Source organism: Ranitomeya imitator, chromosome 1 (genome assembly GCF_032444005.1).
Source record: "Ranitomeya imitator isolate aRanImi1 chromosome 1, aRanImi1.pri, whole genome shotgun sequence".
Lineage (NCBI taxonomy): Eukaryota > Metazoa > Chordata > Amphibia > Anura > Dendrobatidae > Ranitomeya > Ranitomeya imitator.
In genome coordinates, this window is record NC_091282.1 from 647,896,813 (window position 1) to 647,912,584 (window position 15,772).

Sequence of the window (15,772 nt, forward strand, 5' to 3'; positions counted from 1 at the left end):
AACAACTGTTAAGAGCAGACTTTGTGCAGCAGGCCTTCATGGTAAAATAGCTGCTAGGAAACCACTGCTAAGGACAGGCAACAAGCAGAAGAGACTTGTTTGGGCTAAAGAACTCAAGGAATGGACATTAGACCAGTGGAAATCTGTGCTTTGGTCTGATGAGTCCAAATTTGAGATCTTTGGTTCCAACCACCGTGTCTTTGTGCGATGCAGAAAAGGTGAACGGATGGACTCTACATGCCTGGTTCCCACCGTGAAGCATGGAGGAGGAGGTGTGATGGTGTGGGGTGCTTTGCTGGTGACACTGTTGGGGATTTATTCAAAATTGAAGGCATACTGAACCAGCATGGCTACCACAGCATCTTGCAGCGGCATGCTATTCCATCCGGTTTGCGTTTAGTTGGACCATCATTTATTTTTCAACAGGACAATGACCCCAAACACACCTCCAGGCTGTGTAAGGGCTATTTGGCCAATAAGGAAAGTGATGGGGTGCTACGCCAGATGACCTGGCCTCCACAGTCACCAGACCTGAACCCAATCGAGATGGTTTGGGGTGAGCTGGACCGTAGACTGAAGGCAAAAGGGCCAACAAGTGCTAAGCATCTTTGGGAACTCCTTCAAGATTGTTGGAAGACCATTCCCTTGACTACCTCTTGAAGCTCATCAAGAGAATGCCAAGAGTGTGCAAAGCAGTCATCAAAGCAAAAGGTGGCTACTTTGAAGAACCTAGAATATAAGACATATTTTCAGTTGTTTCACACTTTTTTGTTAAGTACGGTATAAAATTCCACATGTGTTAATTCATAGTAAAGCTACTGTGCTCACTTGCTCACAATAAGTTATTTTCCGCTGCTACCGCATTAGTCTATTGTTTGGATACTTTCCGTTGTTTTTCTACTATAAGTTTCCTTCAATTGTTTCATTGACGTTGACCGTCTTCGCTTTGAATACGCCTACGGTATGGTTGCCTCTACCTGTGACATTTAACAGGATTTCCTCAAGAAAAAAAAAACAACCAAAAATCTCATCTACTATATAAAGCTGAATGTGTGTGTGTGTATGTATGTATGTATGTATGTCCGGGATTGGCATCTGCACCGTCGCAGCTACAGCCACAAAATTTTGCACAGTCACACGTCTGGACCCCGAGAGCATCATAGGCTATGTTGTGAGGCGAAATTTTAACCCCGCGCTTTCCAATTCACCAAACAATTTTGCCCCTATCTACATAATGGGGAAAAAGTGAAAGGAAAAGTGTTGGAGGCGTCGCAGCTACAGCCACAAAATTTTGCACAGTCACACGTCTGGACCCCGAGAGCATCATAGGCTATGTTGTGAGGTGAAATTTTAACCCCGCGCTTTCCAATTCACCAAACAATTTTGCCCCTATCTACATAATGGGGAAAAAGTGAAAGGAAAAGTGATGGAGGCGTCGCAGCCACAGCCACAAAATTTTGCACAGTCACACGTCTGGTCCCTGAGAGCATCATAGGCTATGTTGTGAGGCGAAATTTTAACCCCGCGCTTTCCAATTCACCAAACAATTTTGCCCCTATCTACATAATGGGGAAAAAGTGATAGGAAAAGTGTTGGAGGCAAATTGACAGCTGCTAGATGTGAACAAGGGGGACTTAAAGAGTGAGAGCGATGGCGCCAAAGAGTATATACCGTACAGTTGCTAAGGTGGGGCCCCGACATGGGATACTCACCACACACGGGGATATGGACACACACAAAATGCGCCACACACTACCACTTGCTTGAACACATATACCACCCTCAGCACACATTTCACCACACATACACCAACCTCGCCACATAAAAGTCGAAACACAAAAGTTGCCGCTCAAAACTCGCCACGCGCAAAACTCGCCACATGCAAAAACTAGGCTCACGCAAAACTCGCCACAAGTGCAAAACTCACCTCATGGAAAACTCACCACACGCAAAACTTGCACACGCGGAAAAATTGCCACATGTACAAAAGTTGCAGCACATGCAAAAGTTGCCTCACACACAACTTGCACATACTCAAAAGGCACCACACATAAAACTCGCCATGCGCAAAACTCGCCATGCGCAAAACTTGCTGCACACAACTTGCTACACTAACCTGTCACATGCAACTCGACACACAAAAAGTTGCTACATGCATGTTGCCACACAAAACTCATCTCACAAAAGTCGCTACATGCATGTCGCCACACGCAACTCAACACACACAACTTGACAAACGAAACTCGCCCTAAAACACACACAAGTCTCGTATTATCCTTCAAAAATAAAAATTAGATTAATAAGCAGACAAACTACAAGAGCAACAAATGTACCATATAGGAAATACGGCAGCTGTCAGTCACATGACCTGTCTATTATGTGTATATGTGAGCTAATATATACTGCCAGGGGGAGGGCTTCCTGTTGGCTGGGGATTTATCAGGCTGCCAATTTAGCTTACAAATACTGAGGTAAAAATACTGAGCAAATAATGTGTGAACGAGGTCTAATACAGGAGGAGATGACACACAGGTATATACCGTATATACTCGAGTATAAGCCGACCCGAGTATAAGCCGACCCCCCTAATTTTGCCACAAAAAACTGGGAAAACTTATTGACTCGAGTATAAGCCTAGGGTGGAAATGCAGCATTTACCGGTGAATTTCAAAAATAAAAATAGATCATTATTTCCCCATAGCTGTGCCATACAGTGCTCTGCACCATTCATATTTCCCCATAGCTGTGCCATATAGTGCTCTGCACCGTTCACTGTGCCCCATAGATGTGCCATATACGGTGCTCTGCACCGTTCACTGTGCCCCATAGATGTGCCCCATATACGGTGCTCTGCACCGTTCACTGTGCCCCATAGATGTGCCATATACGGTGCTCTGCACCGTTCACTGTGCCCCATAGATGTGCCATATACGGTGCTCTGCACCGTTCACTGTGCCCCATAGATGTGCCATATACGGTGCTCTGCACCGTTCACTGTGCCCCATAGATGTGCCATATACGGTGCTCTGCACCGTTCACTGTGCCCCATAGCTGTGCCATATACGGTGCCCTGCACCGTTCACTGTGCCCCATAGATGTGCCATATACGGTGCTCTGCACCGTTCACTGTGCCCCATAGATGTGCCATATACGGTGCTCCGCACCGTTCACTGTGCCCCATAGATGTGCCATATACGGTGCTCTGCACCGTTCACTGTGCCCCATAGCTGTGCCATATACGGTGCTCTGCACCGTTCACTGTGCCCCATAGCTGTGCCATATACGGTGCCCTGCACCGTTCACTGTGCCCCATAGATGTGCCATATACGGTGCTCTGCACCGTTCACTGTGCCCCATAGATGTGCCATATACGGTGCTCTGCACCGTTCACTGTGCCCCATAGATGTGCCATATACGGTGCTCTGCACCGTTCACTGTGCCCCATAGATGTGCCATATACGGTGCCCTGCACCGTTCACTGTGCCCCATAGATGTGCCATATACGGTGCTCTGCACCGTTCACTGTGCCCCATAGATGTGCCATATACGGTGCTCTGCACCGTTCACTGTGCCCCATAGATGTGCCATATACGGTGCTCCGCACCGTTCACTGTGCCCCATAGATGTGCCATATACGGTGCTCTGCACCGTTCACTGTGCCCCATAGATGTGCCATATACGGTGCCCTGCACCGTTCACTGTGCCCCATAGATGTGCCATATACGGTGCTCTGCACCGTTCACTGTGCCCCATAGATGTGCCATATACGGTGCCCTGCACCGTTCACTGTGCCCCATAGATGTGCCATATACGGTGCTCTGCACCGTTCACTGTGCCCCATAGATGTGCCATATACGGTGCTCCGCACCGTTCACTGTGCCCCATAGATGTGCCATATACGGTGCCCTGTGCCCCATAGATGTGCCATATACGGTGCTCTGCACCGTTCACTGTGCCCCATAGATGTGCCATATACAGTGCTCTGCACCGTTCACTGTGCCCCATAGATGTGCCATATACGGTGCTCTGCACCGTTCACTGTGCCCCATAGATGTGCCATATATGGTGCTCCGCACCGTTCACTGTGCCCCATAGATGTGCCATATACGGTGCTCTGCACCGTTCACTGTGCCCCATAGATGTGCCATATACGGTGCTCTGCACCGTTCACTGTGCCCCATAGATGTGCCATATACGGTGCTCTGCACCGTTCACTGTGCCCCATAGATGTGCTCCATATACGGTGCTCTGCACCGTTCACTGTGCCCCATAGATGTGCCATATACGGTGCTCTGCACCGTTCACTGTGCCCCATAGATGTGCCATATACGGTGCTCTGCACCGTTCACTGTGCCCCATAGATGTGCCATATACGGTGCTCTGCACCGTTCACTGTGCCCCATAGATGTGCCATATACGGTGCTCTGCACCGTTCACTGTGCCCCATAGATGTGCCATATACGGTGCCCTGCACCGTTCATTGTGCCCCATAGATGTGCCATATACAGTGCTCTGCACCGTTCATATTTCCCCATAGATGTGCCATATACGGTGCTCTGCACCGTTCACTGTGCCCCATAGATGTGCCATATACGGTGCTCCGCACCGTTCACTGTGCCCCATAGATGTGCCATATACGGTGCTCTGCACCGTTCACTGTGCCCCATAGATGTGCCATATACGGTGCTCTGCACCGTTCACTGTGCCCCATAGATGTGCCATATACGGTGCTCTGCACCGTTCACTGTGCCCCATAGATGTGCCATATACGGTGCTCCGCACCGTTCACTGTGCCCCATAGATGTGCCATATACGGTGCTCTGCACCGTTCACTGTGCCCCATAGATGTGCCATATACGGTGCTCTGCACCGTTCACTGTGCCCCATAGATGTGCCATATACGGTGCCCTGCACCGTTCACTGTGCCCCATAGATGTGCCATATACGGTGCTCTGCACCGTTCACTGTGCCCCATAGATGTGCCATATACGGTGCTCTGCACCGTTCACTGTGCCCCATAGATGTGCCATATACGGTGCCCTGCACCGTTCACTGTGCCCCCTAGATGTGCCATATACGGTGCTCCGCACCGTTCACTGTGCCCCATAGATGTGCCATATACGGTGCCCTGTGCCCCATAGATGTGCCATATACGGTGCTCTGCACCGTTCACTGTGCCCCATAGATGTGCCATATACAGTGCTCTGCACCGTTCACTGTGCCCCATAGATGTGCCATATACGGTGCTCTGCACCGTTCACTGTGCCCCATAGATGTGCCATATATGGTGCTCCGCACCGTTCACTGTGCCCCATAGATGTGCCATATACGGTGCTCTGCACCGTTCACTGTGCCCCATAGATGTGCCATATACGGTGCTCTGCACCGTTCACTGTGCCCCATAGATGTGCCATATACGGTGCTCTGCACCGTTCACTGTGCCCCATAGATGTGCCATATACGGTGCTCTGCACCGTTCACTGTGCCCCATAGATGTGCCATATACGGTGCTCTGCACCGTTCACTGTGCCCCATAGATGTGCCATATACGGTGCTCTGCACCGTTCACTGTGCCCCATAGATGTGCCATATACGGTGCTCTGCACCGTTCATTGTGCCCCATAGATGTGCCATATACGGTGCTCTGCACCGTTCACTGTGCCCCATAGATGTGCTCCATATACGGTGCTCTGCACCGTTCATTGTGCCCCATAGATGTGCCATATACGGTGCTCTGCACCGTTCACTGTGCCCCATAGATGTGCCATATACGGTGCTCCGCACCGTTCACTGTGCCCCATAGATGTGCCATATACGGTGCTCCGCACCGTTCACTGTGCCCCATAGATGTGCCATATACGGTGCTCTGCACCGTTCACTGTGCCCCATAGATGTGCCATATACGGTGCTCTGCACCGTTCACTGTGCCCCATAGATGTGCCATATACAATGCTCTGCACCGTTCACTGTGCCCCATAGATGTGCCATATACGGTGCTCTGCACCGTTCACTGTGCCCCATAGATGCTCCATAAATCTCTGCCGCCGCCGCTGCTGCAATAAAAAAAAAAAAACACATACTCACCTCCCTTGATTGCAGCTCCCGGCGTCTCGTTCCGGCGCCTCCATCTTCCCGGCGTCTCTGCTCTGACTGATCAGGCAGAGGGCGCCGCGCACACTATATGCGTCATCGCGCCCTCTGCCTGAACAGTCAGAGCGCAGACGCCGGGAAGATGGAGGCGCCGGCCGGGAAGATGGAGCGACGCTCGGCGGCTGGAACGCGGACAGGTGAATATGCTATACTTACCTAGTCCTGGCGATCCTCGCGCTGTCCCTCTGCCTGGTCTTCGGTGCCGCAGCTTCTTTCTCTATCAGCGGTCACCGGCACCGCTGATTAGAGGAATGAATAGGCGGCTCCACCCCTATGGGAGGTGGAGCCGCTTATTCATTTCTGTAATGAGCGGTCCCACGTGACCGCTGAAGAGGGGAAGAAGCTGCAGCACAGAAGACCGTGGGACGGCAGGGACAGCGCGAGGATCGCTGGGACTAGGTAAGTATGCCTCAGCGCCCTCACCCCCTCACCCGCCGACCCTGCCACCCACCTTGACTCGAGTATAAGCCGAGAGGGGCACTTTCAGCCCAAAATTTTGGGCTGAAAATCTCGGCTTATACTCGAGTATATACGGTACTATATACAGGGGAGATGACACACAGATATATACTATATACAGGAGAGATGACACACAGGTATATACTATATAGAGGAGATGACATACAGGTACATACTATATACAGGAGATGACACACAGGTATATACTATATACAGGAGCAGATGACCTACAGGTATATACTATATACAGGAGGAGATGACATACAGGTATATGCTATATATAGAAGATGACATACAGGTATATACTATATACAGGAGGAGAAGACACACAGATATATACTATATACAGGGGAGATGACACACAGGTATATACTATATACAGGAGGAGATGACATACAGGTATATACTATATATAGAAGGCGATGACATACAGGTATATACTATATACAGGGGAGATGACACACAGGTATATACTATATACAGGAGATGACATACAGGTGTATACTATATATAAGGGAGATGACAAACATGTATATACTGAGGTGAAAATGAAAAGGTGTGAGTGCAAAATGAGAGGAGTGAGGGAAAATAGTGGAGTGATCGGAAAATGACAGATGTGGGGTCGAAAGAGGAGTGAGGGAAAATAGTGGAGTGATCGGAAAATGACAGATGTGAGGTCGAAATGACAAGTGTTAGGGGGGAATGAGAGGAGTGAGGGAGAAAATGAGAGGTGTAAGGGAGAAAATGAGAGATATGAGGGGGAAAATGAAAGATGTGATTGGGAAAATGAGAGGCGTGATGGGAAAATAAGAGAAGTGAGGTGCTATAACTAACCACAGATATTTACTATGCCCAGGCAACGCCGGGCTCTTCAGCTAGTTCTTTATATAAAAGAACCAAAAAAAATGTGTGCATGGTGCAGAAAAGCAGTTTTCATATACTATACCATTCTAGGTCATTTTGAAGTGGTAGACGCATATCACCTATTTGCAGAGGTTCCATAGAAGTAAACGGAAAGAGCCATTCAGGTGAATATGCCATAAATGTCCAAAACGGGAATCCCCTTAAACTTAAGTTTAGTTATAATACCAAATTACACTTTTTCTTTTTCGGGCATCCAAGCAGAAAGGATATGGGTGTGTAGAATATGAGTCAGCTACTCTTAGCCAATCAGCTGCAAGGATAATTTTCTCCTCCCTCCATCTCCTTTTCAGCTGGATACCAGTCACTATATCCAGATGCTTATTTAAAATCCTTTCATCTTAATTCTGTAATTATACAGATTGTAGATCAATCATGGAACCAATGAGAAACAAGCAGTTTAAAAAAGAATGCTATGACCACAATGACTCCTCAACTCTTTTCATTTGTTAAATGATGTTATGGAGCATGAGAGAAACCAAAGTAACCAGCAGATGGACAGATGGAATAGATTACACAAGTATTATGGTTAATTTTCAGAATCCTCAATGTTACAGGGGATGTATGAAATTAGAAAATAGCTTTTCTTCCATTAATATCACCCCTTTTCTATGTAAGATGGTTTCCCACCACCTCCCTATTCACTTAAATGGTTTTACACTGCAAAACCAGAGATAGAATGTGACTTTATTTCATATTTTCTAATCACATACAACCACTTTAATTAATTTGAATTTTTTTAACGCTACCACTTTCCCAATATTTTAGCTGTGTAATTTGTTTCATCCAATTTCAGCTGTATCTCACACATACAGTTATATGAAAAAGTTTGGGCACCCCTATTAATCTTAAGCTTAATATTTTCTAAAAATTGTTTTTTTTTGCAACAGCTACTTCAGTTTCATAGATCTAATAACTGTTGAACACAGTAATGTTTCTGCCTTGAAATGAGGTTTATTGTACTAACAGAAAATGTGCAATCTGCATTCAAACAATTTTTAGAAAACATTAAGCTTAAGATTAATAGGGGGTGCCCAAACTTTTTCATATAACTGTAAATATTGTCTTAATAAAAACAAAACCTCATTTTTAATTTCTTAAATATTCAGGTTCCTTTTGACCTGACCGACAGCAACGTAGCTGTTCAATAATACAATTAATCATCAGGACCAGCTCAATTCATTAACAAATCAGACAAAGCTCTCCTAATATATGTTTCACTGTAAACCTAGCTTCATCAGGTTTCATAGTCCATGATAAAGCTGGGTCTCTGGTGAAACATACCGGGAATTTTAAAATGTGATATTAGTTTGCAATGCAACAGTTGCATCGGTAGAGCGGCATTAAAGGCAGTTATTTTCTACCTCCCGCCTAACATTCATAATACACATATTTGAAATACCGTATATACTCGAGTATAAGCCGACCCGAGTATAAGCCGACCCCCCTAATTTTGCCACAAAAAACTGGGAAAACTTATTGACTCGAGTATAAGCCTAGGGTAGGAAATGCAGCATTTACCGGTGAATTTCAAAAATAAAAATAGATCATTATTTCCCCATAGCTGTGCCATACAGTGCTCTGCACCGTTCATATTTCCCCATAGCTGTGCCATATAGTGCTCTGCACCGTTCACTGTGCCCCATAGATGTGCCATATACGGTGCTCTGCACCGTTCACTGTGCCCCATAGATGTGCCCCATATACGGTGCTCTGCACCGTTCACTGTGCCCCATAGATGTGCCATATACGGTGCTCTGCACCGTTCACTGTGCCCCATAGATGTGCCATATACGGTGCTCTGCACCGTTCACTGTGCCCCATAGATGTGCCATATACGGTGCTCTGCACCGTTCACTGTGCCCCATAGATGTGCCATATACGGTGCTCTGCACCGTTCACTGTGCCCCATAGATGTGCCATATACGGTGCTCTGCACCGTTCACTGTGCCCCATAGATGTGCCATATACGGTGCCCTGCACCGTTCACTGTGCCCCATAGATGTGCCATATACGGTGCTCTGCACCGTTCACTGTGCCCCATAGCTGTGCCTTATACGGTGCTCTGCACCGTTCACTGTGCCCCATAGATGTGCCATATACGGTGCTCTGCACCGTTCACTGTGCCCCATAGATGTGCCATATACGGTGCTCTGCACCGTTCACTGTGCCCCATAGCTGTGCCATATACGGTGCTCTGCACCGTTCACTGTGCCCCATAGCTGTGCCATATACGGTGCTCTGCACCGTTCACTGTGCCCCATAGCTGTGCCATATACGGTGCTCTGCACCGTTCACTGTGCCCCATAGCTGTGCCATATACGGTGCCCTGCACCGTTCACTGTGCCCCATAGCTGTGCCATATACGGTGCTCTGCACCGTTCACTGTGCCCCATAGATGTGCCATATACGGTGCTCTGCACCGTTCACTGTGCCCCATAGATGTGCCATATACGGTGCTCCGCACCGTTCACTGTGCCCCATAGATGTGCCATATACGGTGCTCTGCACCGTTCACTGTGCCCCATAGCTGTGCCTTATACGGTGCTCTGCACCGTTCACTGTGCCCCATAGATGTGCCATATACGGTGCTCTGCACCGTTCATTGTGCCCCATAGATGTGCCATATACGGTGCTCTGCACCGTTCACTGTGCCCCATAGATGTGCCATATACGGTGCTCTGCACCGTTCACTGTGCCCCATAGATGTGCCATATACGGTGCTCTGCACCGTTCACTGTGCCCCATAGCTGTGCCTTATACGGTGCTCTGCACCGTTCACTGTGCCCCATAGATGTGCCATATACGGTGCTCTGCACCGTTCACTGTGCCCCATAGATGTGCCATATACGGTGCTCTGCACCGTTCACTGTGCCCCATAGCTGTGCCATATACGGTGCTCTGCACCGTTCACTGTGCCCCATAGCTGTGCCATATACGGTGCCCTGCACCGTTCACTGTGCCCCATAGCTGTGCCATATACGGTGCCCTGCACCGTTCACTGTGCCCCATAGATGTGCCATATACGGTGCTCTGCACCGTTCACTGTGCCCCATAGCTGTGCCATATACGGTGCTCTGCACCGTTCACTGTGCCCCATAGCTGTGCCATATACGGTGCTCTGCACCGTTCACTGTGCCCCATAGCTGTGCCATATACGGTGCTCTGCACCGTTCACTGTGCCCCATAGATGTGCCATATACGGTGCTCTGCACCGTTCATTGTGCCCCATAGATGTGCCATATACGGTGCTCTGCACCGTTCACTGTGCCCCATAGATGTGCCATATACGGTGCTCCGCACCGTTCACTGTGCCCCATAGATGTGCCATATACGGTGCCCCGCACCGTTCACTGTGCCCCATAGATGTGCCATATACGGTGCCCCGCACCGTTCACTGTGCCCCATAGCTGTGCCATATACGGTGCTCTGCACCATTCACTGTGCCCCATAGATGTGCCATATACGGTGCTCTGCACCGTTCACTGTGCCCCATAGATGTGCCATATACAGTGCTCTGCACCGTTCACTGTGCCCCATAGATGTGCCATATACGGTGCTCTGCACCGTTCACTGTGCCCCATAGATGTGCCATATACGGTGCTCTGCACCGTTCACTGTGCCCCATAGATGTGCCATATACGGTGCTCTGCACCGTTCATTGTGCCCCATAGATGTGCCATATACAGTGCTCTGCACCGTTCATTGTGCCCCATAGATGTGCCATATACGGTGCTCTGCACCGTTCACTGTGCTCCACAGCTGTGCCATATACGGTGCTCTGCACCGTTCATTGTGCCCCATAGATGTGCCATATACGGTGCTCTGCACCGTTCATTGTGCCCCATAGATGTGCCATATACGGTGTTCTGCACCGTTCACTGTGCTCCACAGCTGTGCCATATACGGTGCTCTGCACCGTTCATTGTGCCCCATAGATATGCCATATACGGTGCTCTGCACCGTTCACTGTGCCCCATAGATGTGCCATATACGGTGCTCTGCACCGTTCACTGTGCCCCATAGATGTGCCATATACGGTGCTCTGCACCGTTCACTGTGCCCCATAGCTGTGCCATATACGGTGCCCTGCACCGTTCACTGTGCCCCATAGATGTGCCATATACGGTGCTCTGCACCGTTCACTGTGCCCCATAGATGTGCCATATACGGTGCTCTGCACCGTTCACTGTGCCCCATAGATGTGCCATATACGGTGCTCTGCACCGTTCACTGTGCCCCATAGATGTGCCATATACAGTGCTCTGCACCGTTCATTGTGCCCCATAGATGTGCCATATACGGTGCTCTGCACCGTTCACTGTGCCCCATAGATGTGCCATATACGGTGCTCTGCACCGTTCACTGTGCCCCATAGATGTGCTCCATATACGGTGCTCTGCACCGTTCACTGTGCCCCATAGATGTGCTCCATATACGGTGCTCTGCACCGTTCATTGTGCCCCATAGATGTGCCATATACGGTGCTCTGCACCGTTCACTGTGCCCCATAGATGTGCTCCATATACGGTGCTCTGCACCGTTCACTGTGCCCCATAGATGTGCCATATACAGTGCTCTGCACCGTTCATTGTGCCCCATAGATGTGCCATATACGGTGCTCTGCACCGTTCACTGTGCCCCATAGATGTGCCATATACGGTGCTCTGCACCGTTCACTGTGCCCCATAGATGTGCTCCATATACGGTGCTCTGCACCGTTCACTGTGCCCCATAGATGTGCCATATACGGTGCTCTGCACCGTTCACTGTGCCCCATAGATGTGCCATATACGGTGCTCTGCACCGTTCACTGTGCCCCATAGATGTGCCATATACGGTGCTCTGCACGGTTCACTGTGCCCCATAGATGTGCCATATACGGTGCCCTGCACCGTTCACTGTGCCCCATAGATGTGCCATATACGGTGCCCTGCACCGTTCACTGTGCCCCATAGATGTGCCATATACGGTGCTCTGCACCGTTCACTGTGCCCCATAGATGTGCCATATACGGTGCTCTGCACCGTTCACTGTGCCCCATAATGTGCCATATACGGTGCTCTGCACCGTTCACTGTGCCCCATAATGTGCCATATACGGTGCTCTGCACCGTTCACTGTGCCCCATAGATGTGCCATATACGGTGCTCTGCACCGTTCACTGTGCCCCATAGATGTGCCATATACGGTGCTCTGCACGGTTCACTGTGCCCCATAGATGTGCCATATACGGTGCCCTGCACCGTTCACTGTGCCCCATAGATGCTCCATAAATCTCTGCCGCCGCCGCTGCTGCAATAAAAAAAAAAAAACACATACTCACCTCCCTTGATTGCAGCTCCCGGCGTCTCGTTCCGGCGCCTCCATCTTCCCGGCGTCTCTGCTCTGACTGATCAGGCAGAGGGCGCCGCGCACACTATATGCGTCATCGCGCCCTCTGCCTGAACAGTCAGAGCGCAGACGCCGGGAAGATGGAGGCGCCGGCCGGGAAGATGGAGCGACGCTCGGCGGCTGGAACGCGGACAGGTGAATATGCTATACTTACCTAGTCCTGGCGATCCTCGCGCTGTCCCTCTGCCTGGTCTTCGGTGCCGCAGCTTCTTTCTCTAATCAGCGGTCACCGGCACCGCTGATTAGAGGAATGAATAGGCGGCTCCACCCCTATGGGAGGTGGAGCCGCTTATTCATTTCTGTAATGAGCGGTCCCACGTGACCGCTGAAGAGGGGAAGAAGCTGCAGCACAGAAGACCGTGGGACGGCAGGGACAGCGCGAGGATCGCTGGGACTAGGTAAGTATGCCTCAGCGCCCTCACCCCCTCACCCGCCGACCCTGCCACCCACCTTGACTCGAGTATAAGCCGAGAGGGGCACTTTCAGCCCAAAATTTTGGGCTGAAAATCTCGGCTTATACTCGAGTATATACGGTATCTATATTTTTTCTTTAGGAATGCATCTAAACCTATCTTTTTTCAACTGGATAGCCTATTTATTTACAAATGTCTCATAAGAAAGTAGCACTGGTGATGTGGATATCGCTAGTTATTGGATTTCCTTGGGGCTAGTGAAAAAGCTACTTACTCTGCACAGTTTTCCAATATATAGAACTCCGACGAAATGGGAATATGTCGCTAACAAAACCCTAATTTAGCAAAAATCACAATCAAATTAAGTTTGGTACCACCACCATTCACTGCAAAAATATTCTTCCATCTCCCCCATGCACAGGAACTCTCAGCCGAGCGTTCCCGTGTTCTCTCTGCTCTCCCACTAAACAAAATGATCAACCAAGTCACATCATCTTTTGGGGAAGAGTCGGGAGTGTGGCTGGCTAATCCCACCAAAATTAGTGGACTAGGCCAGGGGTGTCAAACTGCATTCCTCGAGGGACTCAGACCATGCGTGTTTTCAAGATTTCCTTTGCATTACACAAGGTGCTGGAATCATTATGTGTGTAGGTGATTAAATTATCACCTGTGCAATACAAGGAAATCCTGAAAACATGACCTGTTTGCAGCCCTCGAGGAATGCAGTTTGACACCCCTGGACTAGGCCGACTTTTATCTCACACATATGGAAGGCTTAGCCTAGTGGAGACACACTACACCATCATATAGTGCAAATATAATACCACCACATAGTGACCATATAACTGTTAAAAAAAAGTCTAACTACAGTGCAATTTGAAGCAGAAATATAATTGTATAGCGGAATTAAGTTTTGTAGGGCTAATAAACCCCAGATGCGGAATCATCTGCGTTGCCCCCTGTGCCTGACGTCCCCTGTCTGCCCCCTAACTATAGAATACAGCTCATGATGGGGCAATTTTTAAGAATTTTTGAAGGACATCAACGTACAGTATCGGTCCAGAACATTAAATGCTTTTTCTACTGATAAAGTCTGAATATGACCTCACCTAGAGCGAAAAGCATTCTGTATTCTGCCATACAATGCCTCCATATAGCACCATACTAAGGTTTTGTTCCTATATAATACTTGTATGGGCTTGTATGACGTTATCTGTATGTTTCTCTAGGGAAAAAAAAACTGAAGCATAACATAAGACCTCTAAAGCTGTGTAATCTTATCCAACATCTGTTTCACATTTCAATGATGACACTGAAATTTCGGACTATGAAATGTAAGATTTGGTGATTTGGGGGGAAATCAATAACATTAAAATAAATAAAATGAAAAGTTCAAATTCAATGTAAAGGACATTAGAAGAAATTAAAATAAACTTCTCGATTAAAAAAATAGAAACAACTGAATAATGTTATTAGAGTGAGATGTGAAGACAAGATGTTCTTTGGAGCCTGTATATATATATCGTTATCTTTCTATACAATTGAGTCCCAGAAAATATTATACAGAATATTTTAACAAATGCAGGAGGTTGTCTTTGCTTCTCCTGGAAAGGAAATCTTCAGTACATATAATATTTTGCATTATCTCCATATATGAAATAACATCATCAGTCTGTGCTCTGTGTGCTTTATATTCATCCTGCATATATCTATACAGGGAAACTTACCTAAAGGAAACAGAATCAGCGCAGTGAGAAGAATCTCCACATTCATGTTGATGATTTCTGATTAACAAAGAGTGAAAAAAAGACACCCTGCAGCCTGCACACAGAGAGCTGGAAACGAAGCAGCTCACACTGTGACTCATGTGGGAGGAGCAGTGAGGAGAGCACAGGACAGGGTGGATGGGAAAAGGAAAAACGAGGGCTTCCTATTGTTAACCCTTCAGTGCCCCCAGACTGCAAGCATCAGTGTTACACCATCCTTCTATGCTGGAGTCAGGATTTGAGTTACCTTAGTCCCAAATAAAGATATAGTTTACTGCCCTCACCCATGGCATATACTGTGTATAGGAGGAGGGACTCGGCACATTGTTTGGTATCATAGTATCATACCTCCCAACTTTTGAAGCTGGGAAAGAGGGACAAAGTTAGCGGCGCGCAACGCGCGCCACGGCAAATTTTAGGCCACGCCTCTGACCACACCCATTCACTAGTCACACCCATATCCCCGTCTCAACCACACCCATTTAGCACTGCTGATCACATTGTTCATAAAGAATAATTATAAACAAAAAAATATGGCCACACAGTGCTCCATACTGTATAATGGCCGCACATGATGCTCCATACTGTATAATGGCCACACAGTGCTCCATACTGTATAATGGCCGCACATGATGCTCCATACTGTATAATGGCCACACAGTGCTCCATA

At 48.3% G+C, this 15,772-nt stretch overlaps 1 protein-coding gene across 10 annotated transcripts in view; it reads right to left on the reverse strand.

The window, feature by feature from the left end:
• Window positions 1–15,214, reverse strand: part of LOC138638785 (SLAM family member 7-like) — a 60,354-nt gene extending 45,140 nt beyond the window's left edge. For 4 of the 10 annotated variants that reach the window (XR_011312555.1, XR_011312554.1, XM_069728382.1 and 1 more), the window contains exon 1: window positions 15,064–15,214. Coding sequence is in view for 5 of the 10 variants with exons in the window: in XM_069728382.1 (XP_069584483.1) it covers window positions 15,064–15,109 (46 nt within the window). In the remaining 5 variants the exon portion in view is untranslated. The other 6 variants (XR_011312551.1, XR_011312553.1, XM_069728374.1 and 3 more) reach the window with 6 other exon arrangements.
• Between the last annotated feature and the right edge of the window lie 558 nt (window positions 15,215–15,772).